We start from the raw sequence: 26,533 nt of genomic DNA on the forward strand, positions 1-26,533 counted from the left end.
GGGGGTCCTGGGCTAGGGGTGGGGTCATGTGGGGGGTGGTTACAGGGGTTACTGCCCTGACTCCCAGCTGCTTCTCCCCCACAACCCCCACCCCAAAAAAATTTCCCCACCAGTTGCTTTCCCGGCCCATCAGGGTAAGCAGCTGGTGCGCCGGGACACTTTGTTTACTTAGGTTTACCTCCGTGCCTGCGGATGCTCAAGGTAAACAAACCATCTCGGCCCACCAGCGGCTTAGCCTGATGGCCTGGGAGCCAAAGTTTGCTGACCCCTGAATTATAGGGTCAGCTTATGAACAGGTTATAAAATTTTTCCATTTTTACTTATCCATCTTGGGGGGGTCGGCTTATAAACGAACCAGCTTATGATCAAGTATATATGGTAATTTGTTACTATATCATTATACAGGTTTTTAGTTCAAGCATTGTTTAATGAGATTGATTATTTAGCTTTGGGTACTGGTCTCATAAGCAGTAGAGCAGTTTTTCCTCTCAACTAGCGTATTTTGTAACATTGTTTTCTTGATGTTTAGACCTTGAAACAAGATGCCATGGTAGAATTGATGCAACTGGAACTTAACCAGACAAATGAAGAACTTGACAGATTGAACACAAACCATTTAGAGGAGAGATCTCAACTAATTCAAGACCTCCAGCGACGTGAAAGAGAAATTGACAACCTCAAGGAAGTACTAGTGGAAAAAGATAAAGAAATGTCTGCTCTCTCTTCCAGTATGACTGAGTATTCTGAACAGATTGTCATTCTAAAACGCCAGATCCAGTGCAAAGAGGAAGAAATAAGAGAGATGGAAGAAGCATTGACAAAGGCTGAAAGGGAAACCCACTTACTCAAAGAAGTTCAAACAGCTGATGTAAGAGATACAAGCATGAAGATTTCTGTACTTTCTGAGCAGAGTAATATAATGGGGTTGGAACTGGAGAAATCTAAAAGCCAGACTGAAGCTAAAACCAAAGAAAACGAGGAGTTGATAAGGCAAATCAGTGAGAACAGCATAACAATTAAGGATCTACGTTCTGAAATCAAGTCCAACAAGGTTACATACCATAACAAGCTCATGGAGTGTGAGTCACAGATTACTTTGCTGAAAGAACAAATTAATAAAACTTCTGAAAAACTACAAGAAACTGAGGCAAAATACAGGGAAGAAACTAAATATTTGAAATCCCAGCTTGATGAAAACAGCTCTATAAAGGAGAAACTAGAGAGTTTGCTTAAAGAGAAGGAGAACAAAGAACAGAGTTTTGAGAAGGAGTTAAAATCAGTTAAAGATTTATACAACAAGCTAGTTTTGGAAGCTGCAAATAAAGATGAAGAATTGGCTAAGTTATCCAGACAGCTTGCAGAACATACTGAACATCAAGAAACAGTTAAAAATGTTTTACAAGAGAAACTAGAGATGATTACATCGTTGGAGCAAAAACTTCAGATTGTGGAGCAGCAAAGTGAAGAGACTAAACATAAATTAATTGGAGACCTGAAAGCCAAAGAGATGCAATTTGAAGAACTTAAGAACCACATAACTGAAAGACAAGAAATAGTTAGTAAGATGGAAGCAGAGACACAAACAGTTATTTTAATTAATAAGCAGTTGCAAGCAGCTCTTGAGGGGAAAGAAAAAGATTTGTCAGAGCAAATAAAAGGAAATGAACATCTGAGAAATATCATAGATACTGTGGAAAAAGAAAAGCAACAATTAGTCAGTGAAAATGAGAGTTTGTCCAAACTATTGGACATGAAGGAGTGTGAGCTGTTGAAGAGAAACAAGGCTGTAGCAGAGATGGAGAATAAGGTATCTGTCAGTGAAACAGAGTACCAAAAAACACTTTCAGAGCTAAATTATGATAAAGAGGTGTTAATGAAAAAGGTTGAGCAACTTTCAACACTTGTAGAGCAAAAAGAAAATTCAGTCACAGAGCAGCTGCTAGAGAAAAGAAAGGAATACGATGTGCTAACCAATCAGCTGTCTGAAAGCAAGGCGCTGACACAACAGTTACATGAACAAATACAATCATTCATCATTCAGTTGAAGGATGCTAAAGTCAGAGAAGTAGAAAAAGAAGAAATGCTAAATAATAAGTTAACTGAATGTAACACACTAGTCCAGCAGCTCAGCCAGAGTGAGGAAAAAATATTATTATTGCAGAAACAAATTCAAGACATAACTGTGGATTTTGAAGCTAAAGAAGAACAAATCCTTCATAATGTTTCCTTGCGTAAGCAAGTAGAGGAAAATAAAGTGGATATGGAAAAGTTACAGAATGAAGTTCGAAAGCTTAAGGAGGCAAATATAAAGTTATCTCAGTCAGTGGAAGAGAGAGATTTTACTATAAAAAATCAAGATGTAGAGCTTGAGAATCTACATAAGCAGGTTGCTGAGAACACCGGAAGAAGTGCAATGTTAAATAACCAAGTGGAACTACTAAGGAAAGAAGGGGATATGCTAAAACATGAAAAGGAAGACATTTCAGTTATATGCAGCAAAAAGTCAAGTGAATGTGCTGATCTTCAGTCTCAGTTGACACAGCACCAGTCAGAAATTGTGTCAGTTAAGCACCAAGCACACATACTAAATCTAGAAAATGAAAAATTGAAAGTAGATATTGAAACAGTTAATGCTACAGTAATGAAAAAGTCAGATGAAATATCTGCCTTGACTTCACACGTGTCTCAGCAAGATTATAATATTTTAGCTTTGAAGCACCAAATTGATAGCCTAACCATTGAAAATGAAAAATTAAAAATTGCTGTTGAGGAAAAAGACGCTCTCCTTTCTGAGAAGGAAGCTTTGATTCAGCAAATGAAAGAAAACAAAGTGGCAGGAGAAGGGCAGCATTTGAAAATAATTTCAGATTTGCAAAACCAGGTACAAGCTGTGAGCTCTGAAACCAGTCAGCTTAGACAGGCAGCACAAGAAAAAGAAAATGAATTTAAGAAGCAAGCCCAAGAATTAAAGTTGTTTAAAGATAAATCCGAGGAGTCTGATTTGCTTAGATTTCAACTGTCTGAGAATATGGAGATAATTTCTGACCTTCAGTGTCAGCTTAAAAATATGATGGAAAAAACAGCAGAATTGAATCAGTCAGTTATACAGAAAGATGAGTCTTTAAAGCAAAAGATAGATGAATATGTTAATTTGAAAGCACACATTTCTGAAGTACAGGAGTCTTTCTGTATGCAGCAAAAACAGTTAGAGTCTTTAACCTCTGAAGCAGAACAGTTAAAAACAATTGTTCTAGAGAAGGAATTGGCTGTCAGTAATGCCACATTAGTCAATGATAAATTGAAGACCGATCTTCATGACAAAGAGAGAGAATGTGAGGTCTTAAGAAACCAGGTTACGGATCTGGAAGAAGCCACACTAAAACTAAAAAAAGAGATAAATGATCAGAAGAAAGTAATAAATGATATTAGCCAGTCCATGCTAGAAAAAGAATCTTCTCTTGTGGAAAAAACAAGTCTCCTCAAAAAGCTAAGTGACAGAGCAAGTGAAGATGAAGAGAAGATACAGTTAGTTTCTCAGCTTCAGAGTCAGATGCATGAACTGACACAAGAAATACAAAAGTCCAAAGAACTGGTACAGGAAAAAGAAAATGCTTTCTTATCTCTGCAGGAAAAATTTGCAGCTCAGTATGAGCAAAGAAACACACTTAATGTATTACTTAGTAAGAAGGAGGAAGTTATAGCTGGGCTACTTAATTCATTAAACAAAAAAGATGTCAGTATACAGCTGGCTGAGAGCAACATTAGTGCTCTTACTAATGAGATAGAGATGCTTAGAGAGGAACTAGAGAAAAGTGCTGCAGCTGTGAAAAGCCTTACTAGTGTTTTGCAGGAAAAAGATGACAATTTTGCTATTAACCAGAAGAAAATTGATTCTCTGACAGGTGAACTGGACTCTGTAAAACATGAACACCAAAAAGCACAGGATCAAATAAATATATGGAAACAAGATACACAGCAAAAAGAATTAACTTTACATACTCTCTATATGCAATGCACCGAACAGGCTAAAAATATTGAACATTTAAAGTCTGAGCTGAACAATGTACATTCCAAATCCTCCCAAGACTGCCGTGACAGCGCTCTTGTAATAGAGAGATTGCAGCAACAGGTGGATTCTTTAGTGAAAGAGAAAATTCTCTTACAAGAGACTATTGATAAGTTGATTGTAGAAAACAAAGAACTTATTACATACCAAAATCAGTTACAGCAAAAAACAGAAGAACTACAAGAAATTCATGAAAAACTAGAAGTCACTGAGAATTACTCAAGAATGCAGATAGATGCTGTCAAACTGAAGATGAAGAACGAAAAAGAGCAGTTACAGATGCAGGTTAGTGTGAAGGGTGAAGAAGTCTCTGAATTAAAGCTTAAAATTGAAAAGTTAGAACAAAGTCTAATTGAGTCAGAACACAAGTGGGTAACAGAACTTGATAGGGCAACTCAACAAAATGCCATTCTTAAAGAACAGCTGAGCAGTTTAGAAAGTGAAATGAAACCAAAGGATGGTAAAATCCAGTCTTTACAGCAAGAGCTGGATGTTATAAAAGAGGAGCTAACTAAAAGCCTATCTGCATTACTTAGTAGTAGACATTTCTTCAAAGAAAAGGATGCAGAGACTTCAGATGTTGGTCAGCAAGTTAGTAGTAGTAAAACTAAATTGGAAAAATTCTCTGCCATGGTATCCACTATTCTGAGCAAAGAAATGGAAGGAGAGGAATTTCAGCTGCTTCTTTTAGAAAAGGAGAAAGAAATGGGTATTATAAAAGATAAGTTAAAACGTATGCAGTTGATAGAGAAAGAAAAGGAGCTGTTGCAGAATGATCTTGAAAAGGTGAAAAATACCTGTCATTCTGAAATTGAATGTCTGTCAAAAGAAATGGCCACTGTCAAAGACACGTTGTATAAACAACAGTCTCTTGTGGAAGAAAGAGAAAAATTGTTAGCAGAAATGAACAAGGAAGTTAATTTGCTTCAAGAGAAGTTAGATAAATCAGAAAAAGAACTCCAAATCAGTCATGAGAAGTTGAACATTGAAGGTAAAAAAATAGTGAGTCTCCTAGAAGAAATGGAGAAAAAAGACCACCGGGTAGAAAATTTAACCTCACAGACTAACCAGCAGAATGATATAATTTCTGCACTAAATCAGCAGCTGAAAGAAAAGGATTGTTTTGTTGCTCAAGTCATGGAATCCATGTCTAATGAAATGGTGAAGTTTTCTGAAGAGCGAAGTATATTAAACACCAAACTACAGCACCTGGAAGCTGTTCAGAGTAGTTCAGTAGAAAATATTAATAGAGTATCCCAGCAACTTGAAGATTGTAAAACAGAACTGCAACATAATCAGGTTAAATTAAGCAACAAAGAAACTGCATTTAATGACTTAATAAGTGAAAAAGAGCAGCTGCAGTTTAATCTTGAGAAACTAGTTAAGGAAAAAGAGATCCTGAAAAAGAAGCTTCAAGCTGCATTGATAATAAGAAAAGACCTAATGCAAAAAATTGGAAAACTTGAAGGGATTGGACAGGAAGAAATAGAAAAAGAGCATAAAAAAACGGAGGAATTATTGAAGAGTGTTGATGAGTTAACACATCAGTTGAAACTTGTTGAAACACAAAATAAAGATCTTGAGTCCCATTTTGAAACTCTGAAGCAACAGCTGTTTGAGAAAGAGTCCAAGATAAATAACATGAATGAAAGTTTTTCTGCCAAAGTAGCCAGTTTGGAGCAGCTCGAGGACAGTGTTGCAAAGTTAAAAGATATCCTTGCTGAAAAAGAAAAAGTATCTGAGCAAAATCTAAAGTCCATGCAGGAAAAAGACTCTATGCTTGCTCACATGCAGTCTGTACTTAGTGAGAAAGAGAGAGAATATGGAGAGGAACGTTCTCATCTTCTTGCAACTCTTGAAAATCTCAAGGCTGAAATTGTAGACGAGGAGGAATTATTGAAAGATATTAATTTGGTAGAATCTTATTCTGGGGACATTGGTAATAATTCTGTGGATTTCAATAATGAAGTTAGTCAGCCAGGTCAATTAGAAGGAGATAAAGAAATCCTTCAAAAGAAACTTCAGGCATCACTTTTGACCTGGAAAGAAAATATTAAGAAATTGCAGAAAGAAAAGAAAGAATATACTAAACTTGTAGCGGCATTTGATGAACAAACTAAAGACCTTGAACGCCTCAAAAATGAACACAAGGCACTCCAGGAAGTTCATCAAAGAAAGTGTAAAGAATTTGATTGTAATCAGTTGCTAATATACTCTCTACAGAAAGAGTTGGAGTCTCATGTAGCAGCACTTCAAGAACAAGAAACTATTGACCAAAACAAGTTGGAATCAGATGAACAAAAATATGAGGTTCAAGATGTGTTAGGAGAATCAGAACAGGCAGAGTTTGAAATGACAATGAAAGACAGTGAGTTAGAGAAACTAAGTAATGACTATACAAAACTTTGTGAAGAAACAAAAAGGTTAAAGGATGAGTTGAGAAAGACAGCAGTTGAACTTGGTGAGAAAACAGAAGAGACAGTAAACTTGAAGAATTCTATGAGTCAGCTGGAACAGCACTATAAGCAACACAAAGACAGCCTGTTCGTTGAGATAGGTCAACTGCAAGAAAAGTTGGGAAAATATGAGACTGAGGTAATGGACCTTAAAACTACGATTGAACATATGAATAACGAGAAGGAAACTGTAATTAAAAAGAGTGTAGAGGATTACAAGACTATCCAGAAGGAATCTGAAAAATTGAAGGTTGATCTTGAACAAGCCAATATACAAGTTGCAGAAAAGAATGGGGAAATTAAGGAACTGCATTGTACTCTAATGGATTTCAAAGATAAGTTTGATCAGGAAAAGGAAATATTGAAAGAAGCTGTGCAGTTACAGCTCAGTTTGCAGGAAAGCCAGAAAGAAGCCAAACATTTTAAAATGGCATTTGAAGACATGGAGAGAGAGAGAGAGGAGTTCATCAACAGTTTGGAGAAATCCAATGCAGAATTACTCAATATGAAAAAGGAATTAAAACATTTCAGCGAAGAAAACAAAGAACTGTTGATGGAGTTAAGTATGCTACGTGAGAAGACTGTAGAAGCTTCTGAGGTTAGCAATACTATGGTATTATGCAAGAAAGTTAAAGATGAAAATGCCACTGACAAGGAACTGGTACAGTCACATTCAGAAATTAATTTGCTCCACGGGAGATTACAAGACAGAGACATCTGTATTCAGTCACTGGAACATGATCATTCTAGGAGAGCTAAGCTAATAGAAGGAACAAAATATCAAATTCAGAAACAAACAAAAACAACCCCAGAGCAGAGGGAGAAAAATATAAATGTGGATGAGTTTCAACCACAAGAGCAAAAGAATGCTGCAGATGAAAAGTCCAGAGAACGTCTCCAAAGAAAGCTCCAAGCAGCCTTAATATCACGCAAGGAAGCCCTGAAAGAAAACAAATTTCTGAAAGATCAGGTTGACAGAATAATGTTAGAAAAAGAAGAACTGACCGATAAAGCATATACCCTTGAATGCTTGTTGTCTGAACTTGGCAGAGAAAAACAAAACTCAGATACTATTTCTTCATTGTGTGAAAAGGAGACCCTTGTTTCTCAAAATGCTAGACTGTTAACTGAAAATGAAAACCTAACTGCTGCATGTGAAAGTCTTAAATCTACCATGGAGACTATAGTTCAGGAGAAAGAGGCTTTTTCTTTCCAACTCAATACCTTAAAAGATTCTCAGACAGTTGAATTAACAGGATGGAAAGCTAAACATAATGAATTAAAGCAGGAATATGAGTCACTTCTGCAAGCCTATGAGAATATCAGTAGCAAAATAGCAGAAATGAGGCAGGTTATTGATGTCACTAGAAAAGAAAAGCAAGAAGCTATTCACAGATTCAATGAAAGGGAATCTGAAAAACATGAGCTTGAGAAACAGCTTCAAGAAGTCATTAATGAAAACAAAGATATAAAGGACCAATTGAAACGATTTGCTGAATCCAAACAACTGGAAATTGATGAATTACAGAGTGAAGCAGAAAGGCAGACACATGAACATGCATCAAGGATGGAAGAATACCAGCATCATCTTCATGGAGCTGCTCTGCAGAACAAGCAGCTAATGGAGGAAAATGAGCAATTGAAACACACTTCTGAAAACTTAAAGCAGGCTTTAGAGAAAACTGAGAATGAAAATGAGGCCCTTCATAATGACATGAATGTAACTAAATTAGCTTTGGAAAACCTGCAGGTTCAAATGGAAGTGTCACAGACTGATATGCAGTCTAAAATCAGTGATGTATTAAATGAAAGAGAATCCTTATTAAAGCAGATTGCTTTGTTAAATGATGATATTTCCGTAAAAGAGAGAAATATGCATATCCTACAGCAGGAGAGAGAATTGATTTCCGAAAGAGTAAAAGAAACTGAAGAATCTTTGGACCAGAAAAACAACTGTCTATCAAAGTTAGAAAATGAATCTAGAAGTCTTAAACAAGAAATTGTTAGCTTAAATGAGAGAGTTAAGATTTTAGAAGATGACAAGTGTCTTCTACAGGAAGAACTTGAAAATGCGCAAGAAACTTCTTACAAAGTTAAAAATGAGAGAGAATTTCTGGAGACAGAGTTGCTCAACCATGTAAAAAAAGTGGATCAGCTGACAGACAGGCTGAAATCTGCACAGTTACAAAACAGTTTGCTGATTCAACAGTTGGAAGACTTAAAGGCAGAGAAATGCAGTGTGATTAGGGAAAAAGAGGAACAACAGTTGCATCTTGTAAAAGTATTTGAGGAGAAAGTGAAATGTGCCCAGCGGGACAATAGTGGTACAAAAAACAAAACCAAAGAATTGCAAGAACTCTTAAAGGAAAAGCAGCAAGAAGTTAACCAGTTGCAAAAAGATTCTATTAAATTCCAGGAACTGATTCTGGACTTGCAAAAATCTGTGAAATTATCACAGTCAAAGAGTGAAAAATTTGAAAAAGATCTAAATAATACCACAGAAAAGCTCGCCAAGTCAAATGAAGAAATAGACAATCTGAATGAAAAGCTTTCTTCCCAAAAAGCTTTGTTGGATGAGTCAAAGAGTGAACTGGAAAGGCTTGCAGCTGAGAATTTAAGTGTGAAAAGGGAACTTAAGAAGAAAGAAGACCAACTACAAATTCGAAGGCGAGAATTTGAGAAAGAATTAGAGCTTGGCCTTGAGCAACTGAAAACAGTTCACAAAAGAGAATGGTTGAACCTTGAGGAAAGTCGTAATATTCTTCAGCGGGAGAAAGACAGGGCTGTTAGTGAGCTTCATCAGTTGCAAGAGGAAATCAACATTAAGGACTCTCAAAACAAGAAACTTCAAGCTGATTTGAATGCAACTTTGGCCAGATTAGTAGCTTTTACAAAATGTATGTCCTCTCTTCAAAATGACCGGGACCGGGTAATTGGTGAAATGAAAACCTGGGAAATACAGTTCAAAGAGGTTATTCAAAATAAAGAGAAACAGATGGATGACAGTAGTAAGAAAATAATGTCCTTACAAGAAGAAATGAAGGACAAAGTGGCTCAGATACAGGAATTGAAGATTAAGTATTCCATGTTAGAAGAATCCAAGAATGAAATGCACTTGTGGCAAAAATCTGTAGATACACAACACTATAGTGAGCTGTGTAGAATAAAGGAAGAAAATGTGACTCTTATCAACAGACAACAAGAATTGGAGATTGCTCTTCAGTCAAAAGAAGCAGTGTTGCAAGCACTGCTTAAAGAAAATAATTCTCTTAATCATCTTAAAGAGAATAGTAGTGATGCAGGAAGAGAAATAAAAGCATTGGAAAGTAATTTTGCTAGAAAGGAACAGGAATTACAACAACTTCTATTTGAAAAGGAAAAGACCCATGCAGAGTTGGAAAAACAGATTGCCATTTCTCAGCAAATGAAGGAAATGCTGAACAACAAAGATACAGAAATTTCTCTACTGATTTCTTCTAAGGGTGGGGAGATTTCTGGATATCTAACTCAGATACAGACTCAGCATAGAAAACAGATTAATGAGTATGAACAGCAGATAAGGTCTCTGCAAAGAGAGAGAGAACAATCTGATGAGGCCTGTCAGAGGATGGAAAATGAATTGAAAAATCTCCAGATGAAAGCAGACAAAGCAATTCAAGATAAGGCTGAGATTGCTAGTGAAATTGATGCCTTTAAAAAATCAATGTCGTCTCTCCAGTATGACCGAGATGATCTCTTTTCTAAATACAAAGATCTGGAGCATCATCACCAAAATGTTTTAAGTCAGAAAGACAGTCTATTAGTGAACAGTGCTAGTGAGAACAGTGCCCTGAAACAAGAATTAAGAAAACTTTTGAATCGGATAGATGATCTTCATTCTGAAAATGCAATGCAAAGTGCACAACTAATAAAGTACAGGGAAGATCTTAACCAAGTTTTGTCATTGAAAGATCATCAGTTGAAAGAGTTGCTTAAACAGCAACTGGATAGCATTAAGAACCTTGAACAGGAAAAAATTGATCTTCAGAAACAAATCAAAGAAATGCAGCTGACTAATAAATTGCAAAAGGAGAGTACAGAATCTTTAGAACATGAAAATCAAAAATTAACTTCCAAAGTTAAAGCCTTAGAGTCTCTAATTGCATCAATAAACAAAGAGAAGCTAGTTTCTGAATCTGGAGAGAAACCACAAACTAGGGGGAGCGGGCAACATAATCAGAATAAAGATTTCAAGGCTAGTGTACAACCTGGTGAAAAACTTCAGGACAAGTTTCAAGAAGTCCAGAATGTAGTAGGCAAAAATACAAAAGATGCAGAAGATAAATACAGTATGATAGCATTTGAACATGATGCTAACTTCCTGTGGAAGGAAGCTGATGCATCTTCAGAGAAGAGGCTATTAGAAGCACAATTTCAGAATAAAAAATTGAAATCCCAAAATGAGTCCTTTGGAAAAGCTATGACTGCTTTGCAAGATGATAGAGACAGATTAATAGAGGATTTCAAGGTACTTCAGAGTAAATATGCATCTGAACTCAAGTCTGAAAAAAAAAGAGCAGATGAACTTGAAGCTGACCTGAATTATTTTAAATCAAATCTCTTCAGTGTACTCAAAGAACATACTTTTTTGAACCCAGTGCTTATTGATGGTGAAAAGATCACTCTTGATCAGTTCGCTGATGAAATAGAAAATTTGTGCAAGACATTAATCACCCAAGACGGTGAGATTACCAGGCTCTCGTCAGAGTGTGGGAATTATGTTCAACAGATTGATGCCTTTTCCAAGTCCATGGCTAGTCTTCAGGATGACCGAGACAGATTGCTGCAGGAGCTCAGCAAGTCAAAGGTAGTTCATGAAATTAAACAGGGCATGGCTTCATTTCCCATTGCCTCTGATGGCATCAATGAGATAAATTATTTTAAGAGCAATTTGGAAATATTTCAGATGGATAGGGAGTGACTGGTAAACTTTGATTAGATGCATTATGTAAAGTTCAAAGAAAAATGCAAGGAGTTAGTCTGTCTCTTTTGGAGACTTGTGACGTTTTAATTTACTAATTTAGCAAAATACTAAAAAAAATGCAGGTTGAACAAGGAAAGCACAATTAGAATCAGACTGGTATCTTAGACAACAGGGACCAGTACAAACAAGAGAGGAATGAGAGGAAGCCATGTTTCTACAAATATAGTTTTGGTACTAACAGGGATTTTTCTGTCATACACTTTTTATTCTTGTTTACCAAACCTGTTTTTCATATAGGCTAAAGAAGGAGCTAGCCTTGCATCTGTTGAGATAGCGAAACTAAAGACCAAGGTAGATGACCTTGAGAGAGCCTTGCATCAGACAAAAGCCTTCCAAGAGGAAACTGAGATACAGATATCATCATACCAGAATGAACTAGCTGGATTAAGGTACAAATATTGGATTGAACAAAAAGTATAAATTGCTTACGTAAAATAATCTTTAGTGGGGTACAGTAGACAAAATGAAACATCCTTATACAATTACCGGACAAAGAAACAAAAAAGGTTTACAGTTCACCAAAAAATTGCTGTGGAATGGTTTCCATTATGTGTGATGTATTTCTGTGATGTTTTCTTTTGCTCCTCATTAACTTCATTCCTTTATATAGTGAAATCTTGCTCAACATAAAAGACACTAATGGGCCTACTTGGGAGATGAATTTTCTGTCTCGTTTGGTGGCTTTGATATGTAAAATTTTAGTTTGGGTCTTTGTAATTAATTTCTTTGCTAGATATTATATTGCTCCCTAGAAGATTAATCATTTCTATGCAAAAGATGCATTTCCCACAAACAGTAGCTGCTCTTGTAAGACAGCTCGAGATGTTGGAAAGTTTGTAAGCTGTGCAAACTGCTCAGCTCAAGTCATAGTAATACTGAAAGTCATCCCAGGTTGAGGTTTGAGCTGAATCCATGCTCCAGCAGGGGTTCACTTGAATTTTGTTCACATCTCAAACTTTTGGAAAACTTTTTGGCGCTACATGGGTATATGTAAATGTTGGGCCTGATCCTGCAAGAAACTGAGTGCCCTTCACCCGGATGGAAACCAGTGGGAATTGTTTAAATGGTTCGCATCCCTTAGGAGGCACACCACTGGATCTGATGTTTATTGAGATGCCGGTCAGAGCGTATTTCTAGTTCAAGCCTGTGGGAAAAGACACGTTGAAATTAACAGGGTTTTTTTCCTCTCTCTCTAACTAACTAGCTCAGACTCATCCATACAATTGGAAGTGGGAAATAGATTGTGATGGTTCATTTCAGCAGAAGCCATTTTCACTCTGTATCTGAGACTGGTATGCAGTGACCTAGAGCATTTCCCAGCAGTTATTAGAAGCCATCTCATCTTAGTGATATTGTGGTTCAAATAAAGGATCTCAGTGTTTTTACAAGAAATAGTTTCTTTTCTTGAGATCGGAGCTCTCCTGTTGCTGACGAGCTGAGGCCCAATCCCACTTTGGTACTAGTAAATACATGCCAACAGACATGAATCCATCAAACCTAATTCTAGCAATGAGATTTAACCACTGGGGGATGTGGATGAAGAGCATTCCAAAGTAACCTGCCCACCAATTCCCTCACAGAACTCACAAATGACTTTCAATCTTAAGTGGGAAGGGTTTGCACTCCCCTAATGTCGTGCATTCACTGTCACGTGTAGCAGTGTTACCCAGAGATACAATTTGTTTCCTTAGTAAAGTGATTTGAGTCTGCGTAAAAGTTATCCAGGTCATCAGGATTTCCGTACATTTAAAGTTTAGTAGAAGCCCTCATTCTGGGGGAGTGGTACTATATGTGAAAGAAAATGTAGAATCAAATGAAGTAAAAGTCTTAAGTGAATCCACATGTTCCATAGAATCTCTATGGATAGAAATTTCATGCTCTCATAAGAATATAACATTAGGGATCTATTATAGACCACTTGACCAGGACAGTGATAGTGATGATGAAATGCTATCAAAATTAAAGAACTCAATAATAGTGGGGGGATTTCAATTATCCCCATATTGACTGGGAACATTTCACTTCAGGACGAAATGCAGAGATGAAATTTCTCGATACTTTAAATGACTGCTTCATGGAGCAGCTGGTACGGGAACCTACAAGGGGAGAGGCAACTCTAGATTTAGTCCTGAGTGGAGCGCAGGAGCTGTTCCAAGAGGTAACTATAACAGGACCGCTTGGAAGTACCGACCATAATACAATAGCATTCAACATCCCTGTGGTGGAAAGAACATCTCAACAGCCCAACACTGTGGTATTTAATTTCAAAAAGGGGAACTATGCAAAAATGAAGGGGTTAGTTAAACAGAAGTTAAAAGTACAGTGATTAAAGTGAAATCCCTGCAAGCTGCATGGGTGCTTTTTAAAGACACCATAAAGAGGCCCAACTTCAATGTATACCCCAAATTAAGAAACACAGTAAAAGAACTAAAAAAGAGCCACCGTGGCTTAATAACCATGTAAAAGAAGCAGTGAGAGATAAAAAGACTTCCTTTAAAAAGTGGAAGTCAAATCCTAGTGAGGCAAATAGAAAGGAGCATAAAAGCTGCCAAATTAAGTGCAAGAATGTAATAAGAAAAGCCAAAGAGGAGTTTGAAGAACGGCTAGCCAAAAACTCCAAAGGTAATAACAAAATGTTTTTTAAGTACACCAGAAGCAGGAAGCCTGCTAAACAACCAGTGGGGCCCCTTAATGATCGAGATACAAAAGGAGCGCTTAAAGACGATAAAGTCATTGCGGAGAAATTAAATGGATTCTTTGCTTCAGTCTTCATGGCTGAGGATGTTAGGGAAATTCCCAAACCTGAGCCAGCTTTTGTAGGTGACAAATCTGAGGAACTGTCACAGATTGAAGTGTCACTAGAGGAGGTTTTGGAATTAATTGATAAACTTAACATTAACAAGTCACTGGGACCAGATGGCATTCACCCAAGAGTTCTGAAAGAACTCAAATGTGAAGTTGCGGAAATATTAACTAAGGTTTGTAACCTGTCCTTTAAATCGGCTTCTGTACCCAATGACTGGAAGTTAGCTAATGTAATGCCAATATTTAAAAAGGGCTTTACAAGTGCTCCCGGCAATTGCAGACCGGTAAGTCTAACGTCGGTACTGGGCAAATTAGTCAAAACAATGGTTTAGAATAATATTGTCAGATACATAGAAAAACATAAACTGTTGAGCAATAGTCAACATGGTTTCTGTAAAGGGAAATTGTGTCTTACTAATCTATTAGAGTTCTTTGAAGGGGTCAACAAACATGTGGAGAAGGGGGATCCAGTGGACATAGTGTATTTAGATTTCCAGAAAGCCTTTGACAAGGTCTCTCACCAAAGGCTCTTATGTAAATTAAGCTGTCATGGGATAAAAGGGAAGGTCCTTCATGGATTGAGAACTGGTTAAAAGACAGGGAACAAAGGGTAGGAATAAATGGTAAACTCTCAGAATGGAGAGGGGTAACTAGTGGTGTTCCCCAGGGGTCAGTCCTCGGACCAGTCCTATTAAACTTATTCATAAATGATCTGGAGAAAGGGGCAAACAGTGAGGTGGCAAAGTTTGCAGATGATACTAAACTGCTCAAGATAGTTAAGTCCAAAGCAGACTGTGAAGAATTTCAAAAAGATCTCACAAAAAGAAGTGATTGGGCAACAAAATGGCAAATGAAATTTAATGTGGATAAATGTAAAGTAATGCAAATTGGAAAAAATAACCCCAACTATACATACAATATGATGGGGGCTAATTTAGCTACAAGAAGTCAGGAAAAAGATCTTGGAGTCATCATGGATAGTTCTCTGAAGATGTCCACGCAGTGTGCAGAGGCAGTCAAAAAAGTAAACAGGATCTTAGGAATTATTAAAAAGGGGATAGAGAATAAGACTGAGAATCTATTATTGCCCTTATGTAAATCAATGGTACGCCCACATCTCGAATACTGCGTACAGATGTGGTCTTCTCATCTCAAAAAAGATATACTGGCACTAGAAAAGCTTCAGAAAAGGGCAACTAAAATGATTAGGGGTTTGGAACGGGTCCCATATGAGGAGAGATTAAAGAGGCTAGGACTCTTCAGCTTGGAAAAGAGGAGACTAAGGGGGGATGTGATAGAGGTATATAAAATCATGAGTGATCTGAAGAAAGTGAATAAGGAAAAGTTATTTACTTATTCCCATAATACAAGAACTAGGGGTCACCAAATGAAATTAATAGACATCAGGTTTAAAACAAATACAAGGAAGTTCTTCTTCACGCAGTACACAGTCAACTTGTGGAACTCCTTACCTGAGGAGGTTGTGAAGGCTAGGACTATAACAGCATTTAAAAGAGAACTGGATACATTCATGGTGGTTAACTCCATTAATGGCTATTAGCCAGGATGGGTAAGGAATGGTGTCCCTAGCCTCTGTGAAAGGATGGAGATGGATGGCAGGAGAGAGATCACTTGATCATTGCCTGTTAGGTTCACTCCCTCTGGGGCACCTGGCATTGGTCACTGTCGGTAGACAGGATACTGGGCTAGATGGACCTTTGGTCTGACCCGGTACGGCCATTTTTATGTTCTTATGTATGTCGTGCTGTATGGAGAGGCTCGTGACCAAAAGTTCCAACCCTTAGGGAAGACTGTCAAAAAGCAGAGCAGATGCCCCTAACTGGTTATATGTTCTATAATTAGATTTCACCAACCCAGTAACAAACATGAAATAAGAGCTACAATAGTCTTATAATGGAGTCCTAAACAATCCCTTTGGACACACCAGTCCATCTTGCCACCCAGGCAAGCTGGACTGTGAGATAAATGATCATTTACACCAAAGATCACAAAATATTCAGATTGCTCCCAGTCCCAAGAGACCAGTCACTTACCCCAGGTAAATCTGTACCTTAGATCTCACTCCAAAGACAGTGCTTGTAGCCAGTCTTGTAATAAATTAACTAAAGGTGCATTAACTAGGAAAAGAAATGAGAGAGTTAGTTACAGGTGCAAGCAAGCATATATATATATATATGAGTTTGTCTATGATTCAAAACATGGTAAAGTTGTAGTAATTTGTCAATTCAAAATGTTTTTCAGGGCTAACCCATGCCAAGCAGCATGGGACTCTCTTTGCTTATTTTTAGGAATCTTTGCCCCAGACAGCATAAAAGAACCAGTTTCTCCTTTTCAGGGATTTTTATCCCCTCCTCTCCAGAGTCCAAACTGATGGGATGAGTTCATGTGTAAGTCTCTCATTCCTGGAGGGAATTAGGAATGCAACCAACAGAGCCTTTCTCTCCTTTGATGCTACACGATACCTCATTTGCCTTTAGTGGGCCATCTTGTATGCAAGATGAGCCCTTTCCCTTAATTAATTATTATTTTCTTGTTTAGTACATTATACAATTACAGAGGTTTACAGTGCAAATAATCAGTATAACTACACCATGGGCTAGAGAGGTTATAAGTGAGATCAGTATATGCAGCATCCAACAATCTTTGTCTTATAAAGTCTAAACACCTACTTATCAACTTAGCATTTAATATCTTTTGATAGTGCTAACACACAGGTAAGCAAGACTGGTTTCCAGCTGTGCATTTGTAAGTGTTCAGGGAGGCCTGGGGTCATGGCATGAGCAGGCACCTGGTCTGCCAGCATCACTGTCTCTCCCCTTGTCAGCAAAGTATGTGCAGTATGTTTTTCCATGCCTTGTTCTCTAGGCTTTCTAACAGCAGAAGTCTTTGAAGGGCTTGGGCATGGATTTGTATTTTCAGCTACTGATCTGTGAGTGTGTGCACAACATGGAGTTTTTCAAAATCAGTGAGGCCAGCTTCATTCTTCACATTAACTTTTATGCAGTATGTAATAATTAGCACCTCGTTTAATATTTTTGTTCAGAATGGAAAAAAACCTCCTGCTGACAGAGTCCCAAGCACTACGAAATCAGTACCAGATGGCTGTTGCAGACAAGGACCGGCAGATTGCAGAATTACAGAAATTACAGCATGACATGATTGTTAAGGAATCTGTATCCATTGGTAGCAATTACCCAATCAAGGTAAACCAAATCAAATATTTTAAAAAAATCAAACAAACAAAAGCCATTTCCAAAAAGAGAACTATGACAAAGCATGAAACCAAAGCATTGGAGGATAGCAGATAGTGTATGAATATTTAAATAAAGCTCAAGGAGTGATCCAGGGCTTTACAGAACAATAAGCCTAACATCTGTACCTGGTTGAATCAGTCATTAAAAATAGAATAGTAAAATATCTGGAGATCATGCTATATTGGGTTTCATGGTTTAAGCAAAGGAAAATCATATCTTGTAAGCATTATTTGAATGTCTCAGTAAAGAAGTGGATAAAGAAAAACTAGTTGACAAAATTAGACTGTCAAAATGTTGACATGGTCCCTCACAAAAGTCTACTAAATAAACTAAGTGTTTGTATGCACCCAATACAATGGGGTCCTGGTCCTCCTAAGTGCTACAATAATATAAATAATAAATAGTCGTGATAAGAAGCAAAGTATTGTCATGGGTCAAAAACTGGCTAAGAAACAGAAAACAAAGAGTTAGTAATAAATGGTTAATTTTTATCTTGGCCAAAAATTAACAGTGGTGTGGTTCAAAGTTCTGTGTGAGATCCAGTGTTACTTAATGTATTTATTAACGATCTAGAAAGGGGAGTGAGCAAGAAGGTAGCAAAATTTACAGATGATTCAAAGGTTATTTAAACTAGTCCAGTCCAGAGAGAAACTTCAGAGGGACCTAATCAAATTAGGTGAATGGGCGACACAATGGTAGATGAAGTTCTGTGCTGATAAGTGCAAAGTAATGCATTGTAGAGAAAATATTAAACTAGTTTTCCACCTTACAGGTTTCTGAATTAACTGTATCAAATCAAGAAAGGGACCTGGTTGTCATTGTGAACAGTTCAATTAAGAGCTCTGCTCATTGGGCTGTTGAGGACAGAAAAACTATCAAGATGCTAGTATGCATAAGGAAGGGGATGGAGAATGATAGTGAATATATTACCATATCTTTACATAAATCAGTGGTGTGGCCTCATCTGGAATATCGTGTGCAGTAGTGGTCACTCCATCTTGTAAAGGATGTTGCAAAACTAAAGAGGGTGATAGGAATGATCAAAGGCCTCACTCTTAGGAAGAGAGATTGAAAAGAATGAGATTGTTTACATAAGAAAAGAAACAAATCGGAGAGAACATGATAAAAGTATATAAAATAATTAATGGTATACAGAAGTAAATCAGGAGCTTCTGTTTTCCCTTTTCATGCCCCAAGAACAAGGGGACATCCAGTGAAATTAAAAGGTGGCAAATTCTGTTTTACACAAAATGTAGTTAGGTTGAGAAACTCATTCCTACAGTGTGTTACTGAGGCCAAAATACTTAGCAAAATTCCAAAAGGAATTGGTCATTTATATGGGTTACAAGAACATCTAGAGCTATAAATATTAACAAATGTTGGGATATTAAACCTCATGTTTCAGGGTGTAAGCCAATCTGTAATTGTTGGAAATTAGGCAGAGACCAGATGTGAGGGGAAGATTATCACACATGTGTCCAATGCAAGGTTTCTTGCACCTTCCTCTGAAGTATCTGGTAGTGACTGCTGTTGCTGACAGAATACAGAACTAGATGGGCCACAGATCTCATCCAGTCTGATAATTCTTCTGTTCCTCCGATCTTGTGTATGAACAATAACGATCTAAGGAAAAGTGTTATGTTAACCTAATGTCATCTTTAATGTTTCTGACCCAAAGGAAAGTTGGAGTAAGTTAACCTTCTAATTTGGCTAATGACGATAACAGTTAGTAGCCAAGATTAAGACTATTGTGTACTAACCATTTCTGATAATCAAATCCTGAGTAATATGAAAAACTTTCTAACAGTGATGGCTGCTGGAGTGTGGAATAGTATCTTGAAGGAAGTGGTAGAAGGCCCATTGTATGATTATATATGTAAAACTGGTACTAGAAATGCTAGGTAGGAAACTGCCCTTCATTGTTGGAGTTGGATAGGATTGTAGAATAGCAGGCCAAATAGAGATGGACACGGCTCATCTTCTATGATTCAGTGTAATGAATGATGGTGTATTTTTGTAAAGGGATACTCTCTCTTCTTTAAATACATACTTGCAAAATAACCACCTTTCTTTATCAGTGTTTAGAACTTTAAAAATGCTTTTCATAGTTTTTCTTTTGTTCCTTTTCAGTGTTTTGCTTCACTTAGACACTTAATCAGTGAAGTTAGTCTAATTTGTTTAGAGTCATTTTCACTTCATGTTCTCCGTGTTGCAGTGGGTGGATTGGAAACACCAGTGGGATGCTAGTTTGTCAGTGTTCCCCAAACTTTTTGTGTTGCACCCCTCCCTATCCGTAATAGAACCTGTCCGCGCCGCAGCCAAGAGCAGAGCCATGGTCAGGGCCAGGGCTGTGGTCAGGAGTCGAGGCTGAAGGCCACAGCTGGGGCTATGGTTGGAACTGCGGCCGGGGCCAGGAGCAGAGCCAGCACCGGAGCTGTCACTGGGGGTGGGGCCAGAATGGAGCTGGAGGCAGAGTGGGGCTGGGTGGAACTCCCTCCCTCCTCTCCCCCTATACTCCTCTGTGGGGGCTGGCCCGGTTTGGGGACCACAGGTTTATGTAAATAAAAACAGTTTTTGTTCGAAACTTGGGACAGGCTTGTGAAAGGGAAATAATAATGGGACTGTAGACATCACTGATTTAAAAGTGTGTTAAAACAATGGATTATATATCATTATCAATTTCTGTAGATTTAACCTTGAATTTTTGGGTGGTGTTTAAGCCATTAGAAACAGTCACTCTGGTCGGAAGTACAAACAGTCCTGAGCAATTGAAACATCTTTTAGCTGAGAAGAGCCAGCTTCAGAATGAACTGCAACGCTGTCTTCAGGAGATGCACCAGAGGGAGCTGCGTTTCCAGCAGATGAACTCAAAGGTAGGGAAGGTGATAGCTGTGACTACTCTGGGTAAATTTGGAGCATAGTTAATGTGAATATAGAAATATTTTCATCTACCTGAATCTGGGAACAAGGCATATTTAATTTGTGTACTGTGTATTTATATTACTACAACATTAGCTCACACAACATAGTTGGCTCAGAGTGGAACTGGCAAGCTAAAAATCTAGAATGTCTTTGAACTATAGCTGTTGTTTGACTGAGACAGGGCCACTTGACTCTGCAGTTTGCAATGCAGAAGTTGCAGCACCAAAACTATATCTCATTCAAAGCAAAAAAGACTACAGTTAAGACGGGAGCAGTTGAAATTCCTCCACACTTAGTACGGTATTTGAGCCATATTGTGTCAAAATTTCAAAGTGCCTTAAAAATGCATGCATAAAATCAGCAGGTAAACCCATTTGCAATTATAAATCAGGCAAACGTATGCACAAGCAGTTGTGTGTGCAGTTTTCTCTCTTGCACCGTTTTGTGAGCAAAACTCTATTTGTGCATGCATGTCTATAGATGACCTTTGGAAAAGGATCCCTTTAAAATCTTTCCTTCGTTTTCTTTTGAAAGTTGTCAACTGCTGCCTTTGCCATCACACTGTCTGTTGATGCACTTTTTTCAGCCTATATACAATTGCTCTTCTTAACTATAAATCTCATCTCTACAGTATATCTCTTTAGAGCGAGAATTGTTAGCTCTTGTTTTGAAATGGTGAATTATTTCAGGTAATGCAGTCAGTAGAAGAGAATGCTGTATTGTCTGCACAGTTGAAGACAGTATCCCAGACTCTAAGAGAGAATCAGCTGCGTTACACTGATCTGCAAAATCGTTATTTCAGACTTGAGAGGGAATACCAGACAGTCCAAGTTAGTTCCTTTCAAGATACTGCTCAGGTAAAATGAACATACTATTTTTCTGTGCTATCTTTTTAGTCTCGTGACCCAACTCCTGATTTTAAAGGGTTGTGATCTTTCCTAGTTTTCCTTTAGTGCTTAATGTGAAGTAAACACCTCATATGGTATTGGTATTTTTGCTGGTTCATGTATCAGTTATGAGGTAAGGAAAATAGCTCTCTTGTTTTTGTAGCTATATGCCACTTTAGCTACTGTCATTTGAACTTGATTTCTCTTATTACTGTTCACAGATTTACTTGTCTTTGCAGTTGTAAACTGTTTCCATGCTACAGACTGTAACAGACATATATATTTTTTTAAATCAATGCAAGTTCTGTCTTTGGAGTGTTTAAAGGAAGGAGTCCTATGATTTGTATCTCATTTAAAGAACAGGCTGCAGCAACTCCACTGAAAAGCTAGCTGACAAATAGGTGACCTTGGTGGGAAAGTGGTGGAGGTGATGTTGATAAGAGCAATGTTAAAGGATTCATACACTTAGCCTCTATTGCACTTGTATCATACCATGGATCATCTAAGATTAATCATAGCCAACTCTGGCTAAACTTACCTGTGAATGTGCTAATGAGTTATTGAGCAGCGTGACATGCCATTTCTGATCAGTCCCTTTGGCATTCTGAAGAGGCCTTCATTTTGCATTGGGATGTGACAAATGTAGATAATTGGATAATGGTGTCTGGGGCTCTAGCTTTGTCACAGTAAATTTTGTAAGATGTTAAGGGTAATGCTTATGGAAATTATGAAAAGTCAGATCTGTTTTGTGCTAACTGAACTACATTTGCAGAGCCAGCCTTTTAAATTTATTTTTTGATAAACATATTGGTACCCTTTGTCATCTTTTACATACATATATATTGGGATGCTCAAGAGTACCCACGGTTGTGAGGCAACTCCCCACTTACCAGCCTTTAGCATGAAGTGGTCTTGTCTGTGCCTGCTGTAGCTCGGCTCCCTGAAACTAACGTTCTTTGGCAACACAAGCACTGACACCCAGGTCTCTGCAGACCTTGCTCTGTCTGTGCTGGTTAGTGATAGGCTTCACTAACCTCCAGTGCTCAGAGCATTCTCTGCAGTGTCCAGCCCTTAACTCCTGGACACTCACAGAAATTACCAGGTTGCCATTTCAAGGGGTTAGTGTACACAGTGGTTTGTTTGTCAACTGAGGATCAGCTCGTGAACATCGCAGCACTGAGATATATTTATAATGAAAACAATCATAAGTTTATTATCAAAAGCTAAGATTTAGAGAGCGTGAGTAAGGATAATAATGGAAACAGGTCACATAAAATCAATATATGCTTTCTAGAGACTAAACTTTAACAGGTTAACCGTCTGTCTAAAGAAGTCTGTTCTCACCTAAAGCAGCCTCCCCGTGTTTCCAACCAGTATAACTGGGAACCTTCTTTCATGAATGCAGAAAAGCTCTGTTCTTCTTGTTTCCTCAGTGAAGGAGCAAATGGTATCCTTTTTCCTTCTCCTTATATCCCCCAAAGTCCATTGCTTTTGTCCCCAGAGAAAGGACGATCCCCTGTGGTTCGTTCTCTAGTTTGCTGACTCCAAGTTGGTTTCACATCCTCGTGTTGACATTGAATGCAAATAGGGCTTCCTTTGTATTGACCTACAATGCTTAATTTACTTGTGAACTGAGGCAGGCAGGTGAATATACATGCTTTGTCTGGCAGAAACCTGGTTGTCAACTTTTCCTTGATTCACACATTTTTGCAAACCTATTTTGTGTGTGTGTGAGAGTTAGAAGCATATTTTCTGTTGTGTTTGTAGATGTCCATGTGCACATATAACTTCTTGCATGTATTTGTACATGAATCTCACACTGATATTAATGACCATTGTGATCCTGGCTTTATTTAAGATCTCCAGTGATATTCTTTAGAGATAACTACTATGAAAGCAGTGTGCTAGGTGTAGTGAGATTGTCAGACCTGGTAGGAGTTGTTGTTATAGAACAATGAACACTTTGCCAGCTGTAGGCCTCTTTCACACTTACCACATTTCAGTTCTCCTGCTTTCCTGTTCTTAACAAACATTGCCTTAAAGCTTTGAAGGGTGCCTTACCACCATCTCGCTCTCTCTCTTTTTTTTAAAACTAGTCTTCCTGTATTAGCTTGCTGGTTTATTGGTAGAGATCCCTTGGTGAGTTTACACTATGTCTGTCCTTTTGTGTGTCTGCAGTGTGCTGCTGATCCCCCGCTCACTGAAGGCCTTTCTTTGGGGGTTGTTTTAAGACTTTCTCTCTCAGTTTTGTGTAAGTGTTCAGCCTGCTCACTCACCCTATTTATTTATTCACATGCAGAAATCCCCGAAGGCCAAACAATAAATGTGCAAATGGAAGTCATGGAATCTTTGAGTCTTGTGGCTTGCATAGGAAATGTCCTCCTGGCAGCAAAGGAAAGACTCTGTGTGTATATTTGGGAAGTTGTAATCCCAGAATTTGAGGATTAAATGACAGAATATCAGATACAAACACTAATGGAACTAGTGGAACTAATGTTTTTCAACTGGCAGAACAGATTTTGTAACTGGAAACATGGTCATCAGGTTCTTATTTTTTAAAAATATTATTTTAATATTTTATATTTTATAGGGTGAAACTAGAGCAGAAGTTCCCCCAGGAGCTCCGCAAGAGAGAGCTGCAGTTATTGTTGAAATAGACAATATGGAACTAAATGAACTCAGAAAAAGGTCAGGATTGATGACATCAATTTATGATGTTTCTTTTCTTGTTTATGACAATGCTACTTCTGCTCTACTGCTTCACACTCCTGTTTCTTTGCAAGGCTGTTTTTGGAAGCTAAAATTGATGTTTAAGAAAGGGAATGTTTACAGTAAATTTAGAAGAGAGGAAGGATGGTCCAGTGGTTAGGGCGCTCACCTAGGATATGGGAGACCCAGGTTGAATTTGCTTCTCTGCCACAGACTTCCTGTGTGACCGTGGCACCTCTGTGCCTTGTTCTCCATCTGTAAAATGGGGATAATTATGATTCTCTACTTCACAGGGATGTCTAGGATAAATACATTAAAAAGATTGTGAATCATAGGACTGGAGGGACCTCGAGAGGTCATCTAGTCCAGTCCCCAGGGCTCATTATTATCTAGACCCTCCCTGACAGGTGTTTGTCTACCTGCTCTTGAAAACTTTCAATGATGGAGATTCCACAATCTCCCTAGGTAATTTATTTCAGTACTTAACCACCAAATTTTTCCTAATGTCCAACCTAAACCTCCCTTGCTGCAATTTAAGCCCATTGCTTCTTGTCTTATCTTCAGGTTAAGAAGAACAGTTCTTCTCCCTCCTCCTTGTAACAGCCTTTATGTACTTGAAAACTGTTATCATGTCCCTTCTCAGTCTACCCTTTTCCAACTAAACAAACCCAATTTTTTCAATCTTCCCTCATAGGTCATGTTTTCTAGACCTTAAATCATTTTTGTTGCTCTTCTCTGGACTTTCCCCAATTTGTCCACGTCTTTCCTGAAATGTGGCACACAGAACTGGACACAATACTCCAGTTAAGGCCTAATCAACGCGGAGTAAGTGGGAGAATTACTTCTCGTGTCTTGCTTACAATACTCCTGTTAATACATCCCAGAATGATGTTTGCTTTTTTTGCAACAGTGTTACACTGTTGACTCATATTTACCTTGTGGTCCACTATGACCCCCAGATCTTTTTCCGCAATACTCCTTAGGCAGTCATTTCCCATTTTGTATGTGTGCAACTGATTGTTCCTTCCTAAATGGAGTACTTTGCATTTGTCCTTATTGAATTTTATCCTATTTATTCAGACCATTTCTCCAGTTTGTCTAGATCATTTTGAGTCATAATTATAAGCACTTTGAGATTTACTGATAAAAGCGTATACAAGAAATAGGCATTATTAAGCGTGTAGTTGAATTAACAGTTTAAATATGAAAAAAATTGAGGTATATTTGGTGATATTTTATTTTTAAAACCAGACCTGTCGTACTCAAGTTACGAGTGACTTGACTTTGACTCCGGGTCAGTATTACAGTTGGGCAAACAATGGATTTTTCAGTTAGTTGGCAATTCCAAAAAATGTACAAAATGATTTTCAGGTCAAACTGAAAAGGAAATTTTTGAAATTTCGGGGAAATCAAAAAGTAATTTTTATTTTTTTTATTTTTTTTGGAATTGTGTCAAAACTGAGCATTTTGTTTCAATTTTGGGGATTTTGACAAGAGGTAAGGAGAACTAGATTCACAGAAAGCCTAGGCAGATGAGGAGAAGTAGGAGGAGTCCTCCCTTATTATCTATAGGCTAGTGGTTAGGAATCTTTCTTGGGATGTAAGAGAAACCCAGGTTTGATTTTCCCCCTCTGCCTGATGTGGACAAGGAATTTGCACTTGGGTCCCCCACATTGCAGGAGAGTGCCTAGTCACTAGACTACAGGATATTCTGGTGTGGGTCTTTCTCAGTCTCTCCTGTGGAAGTTGTTCCACTGTTTATAAATAATTAGTCTTTGGAGCAGGGACATGAACCTGGCTCTCCCACTTCTTAGGAGAGTGCCCTAACCACTGTGCTATAGAGTCATTCCCACTCTTTTTTCATGGCCCAGTGACTGAATTTCCTTTCTGAATGAACTACTTTCCAGCCATTTTGTGACCCTAGTCCTCCTTTGCTTATGTCAAAATACATGAAATCCGAAAGAGAAATTTGGCATCTGGTCAGAACAAAATATTTTAACATTACAGAAACATTCTGAGTGTTTTGGTTTTCTTTAAACTATTCATCAAACTCAACATGAATTTGTGATTAGTTTTGGGTAAGCCAAGACTGGTGAAATATTTTCACTGAAAAATGCAGTCTCTAGTCAGCATACCTGAACCTCTGTAATAAATACAAGTAAATTACATAAAAGGATGATCAGGAAATTTAATCTTCCTTTCTATGCTTAAATTGATTTAGTATTTGCATTTGCTGTAGGCTTGCAGAGACAGAGCAGCAGTATGATTCAGTGCAACAGGCCCTGTCACAGCTGACAGAAACACTGTCGGAAGAAAGGAGTAGGAGAGAAGCTGCAGAAGAGGCCTTAGGACTCACTGAGGAACAATGTAAAAGGTTGGAGATACTTGCA

The 26,533-nt window shown here is 37.9% G+C and overlaps 1 protein-coding gene across 1 annotated transcript in view; it reads left to right on the top strand.

Moving 5' to 3' along the window:
• LOC117877028 (golgin subfamily B member 1-like) overlaps positions 1–26,533 on the top strand; it is a 77,496-nt gene that overhangs the window by 45,147 nt on the left and 5,816 nt on the right. The window contains exons 21-27 of the mRNA XM_034769720.1: positions 530–11,368; positions 11,783–11,934; positions 17,415–17,574; positions 20,346–20,498; positions 21,237–21,404; positions 24,025–24,122; positions 26,383–26,517. Of these exons, the coding sequence (XP_034625611.1) occupies positions 530–11,368; positions 11,783–11,934; positions 17,415–17,574; positions 20,346–20,498; positions 21,237–21,404; positions 24,025–24,122; positions 26,383–26,517 (11,705 nt within the window). The remainder of the gene's footprint in view (positions 1–529; positions 11,369–11,782; positions 11,935–17,414; positions 17,575–20,345; positions 20,499–21,236; positions 21,405–24,024; positions 24,123–26,382; positions 26,518–26,533) is intronic.

The sequence above is a fragment of the Trachemys scripta genome, chromosome 4, assembly GCF_013100865.1.
Source record: "Trachemys scripta elegans isolate TJP31775 chromosome 4, CAS_Tse_1.0, whole genome shotgun sequence".
Classification (NCBI taxonomy): domain Eukaryota; kingdom Metazoa; phylum Chordata; order Testudines; family Emydidae; genus Trachemys; species Trachemys scripta.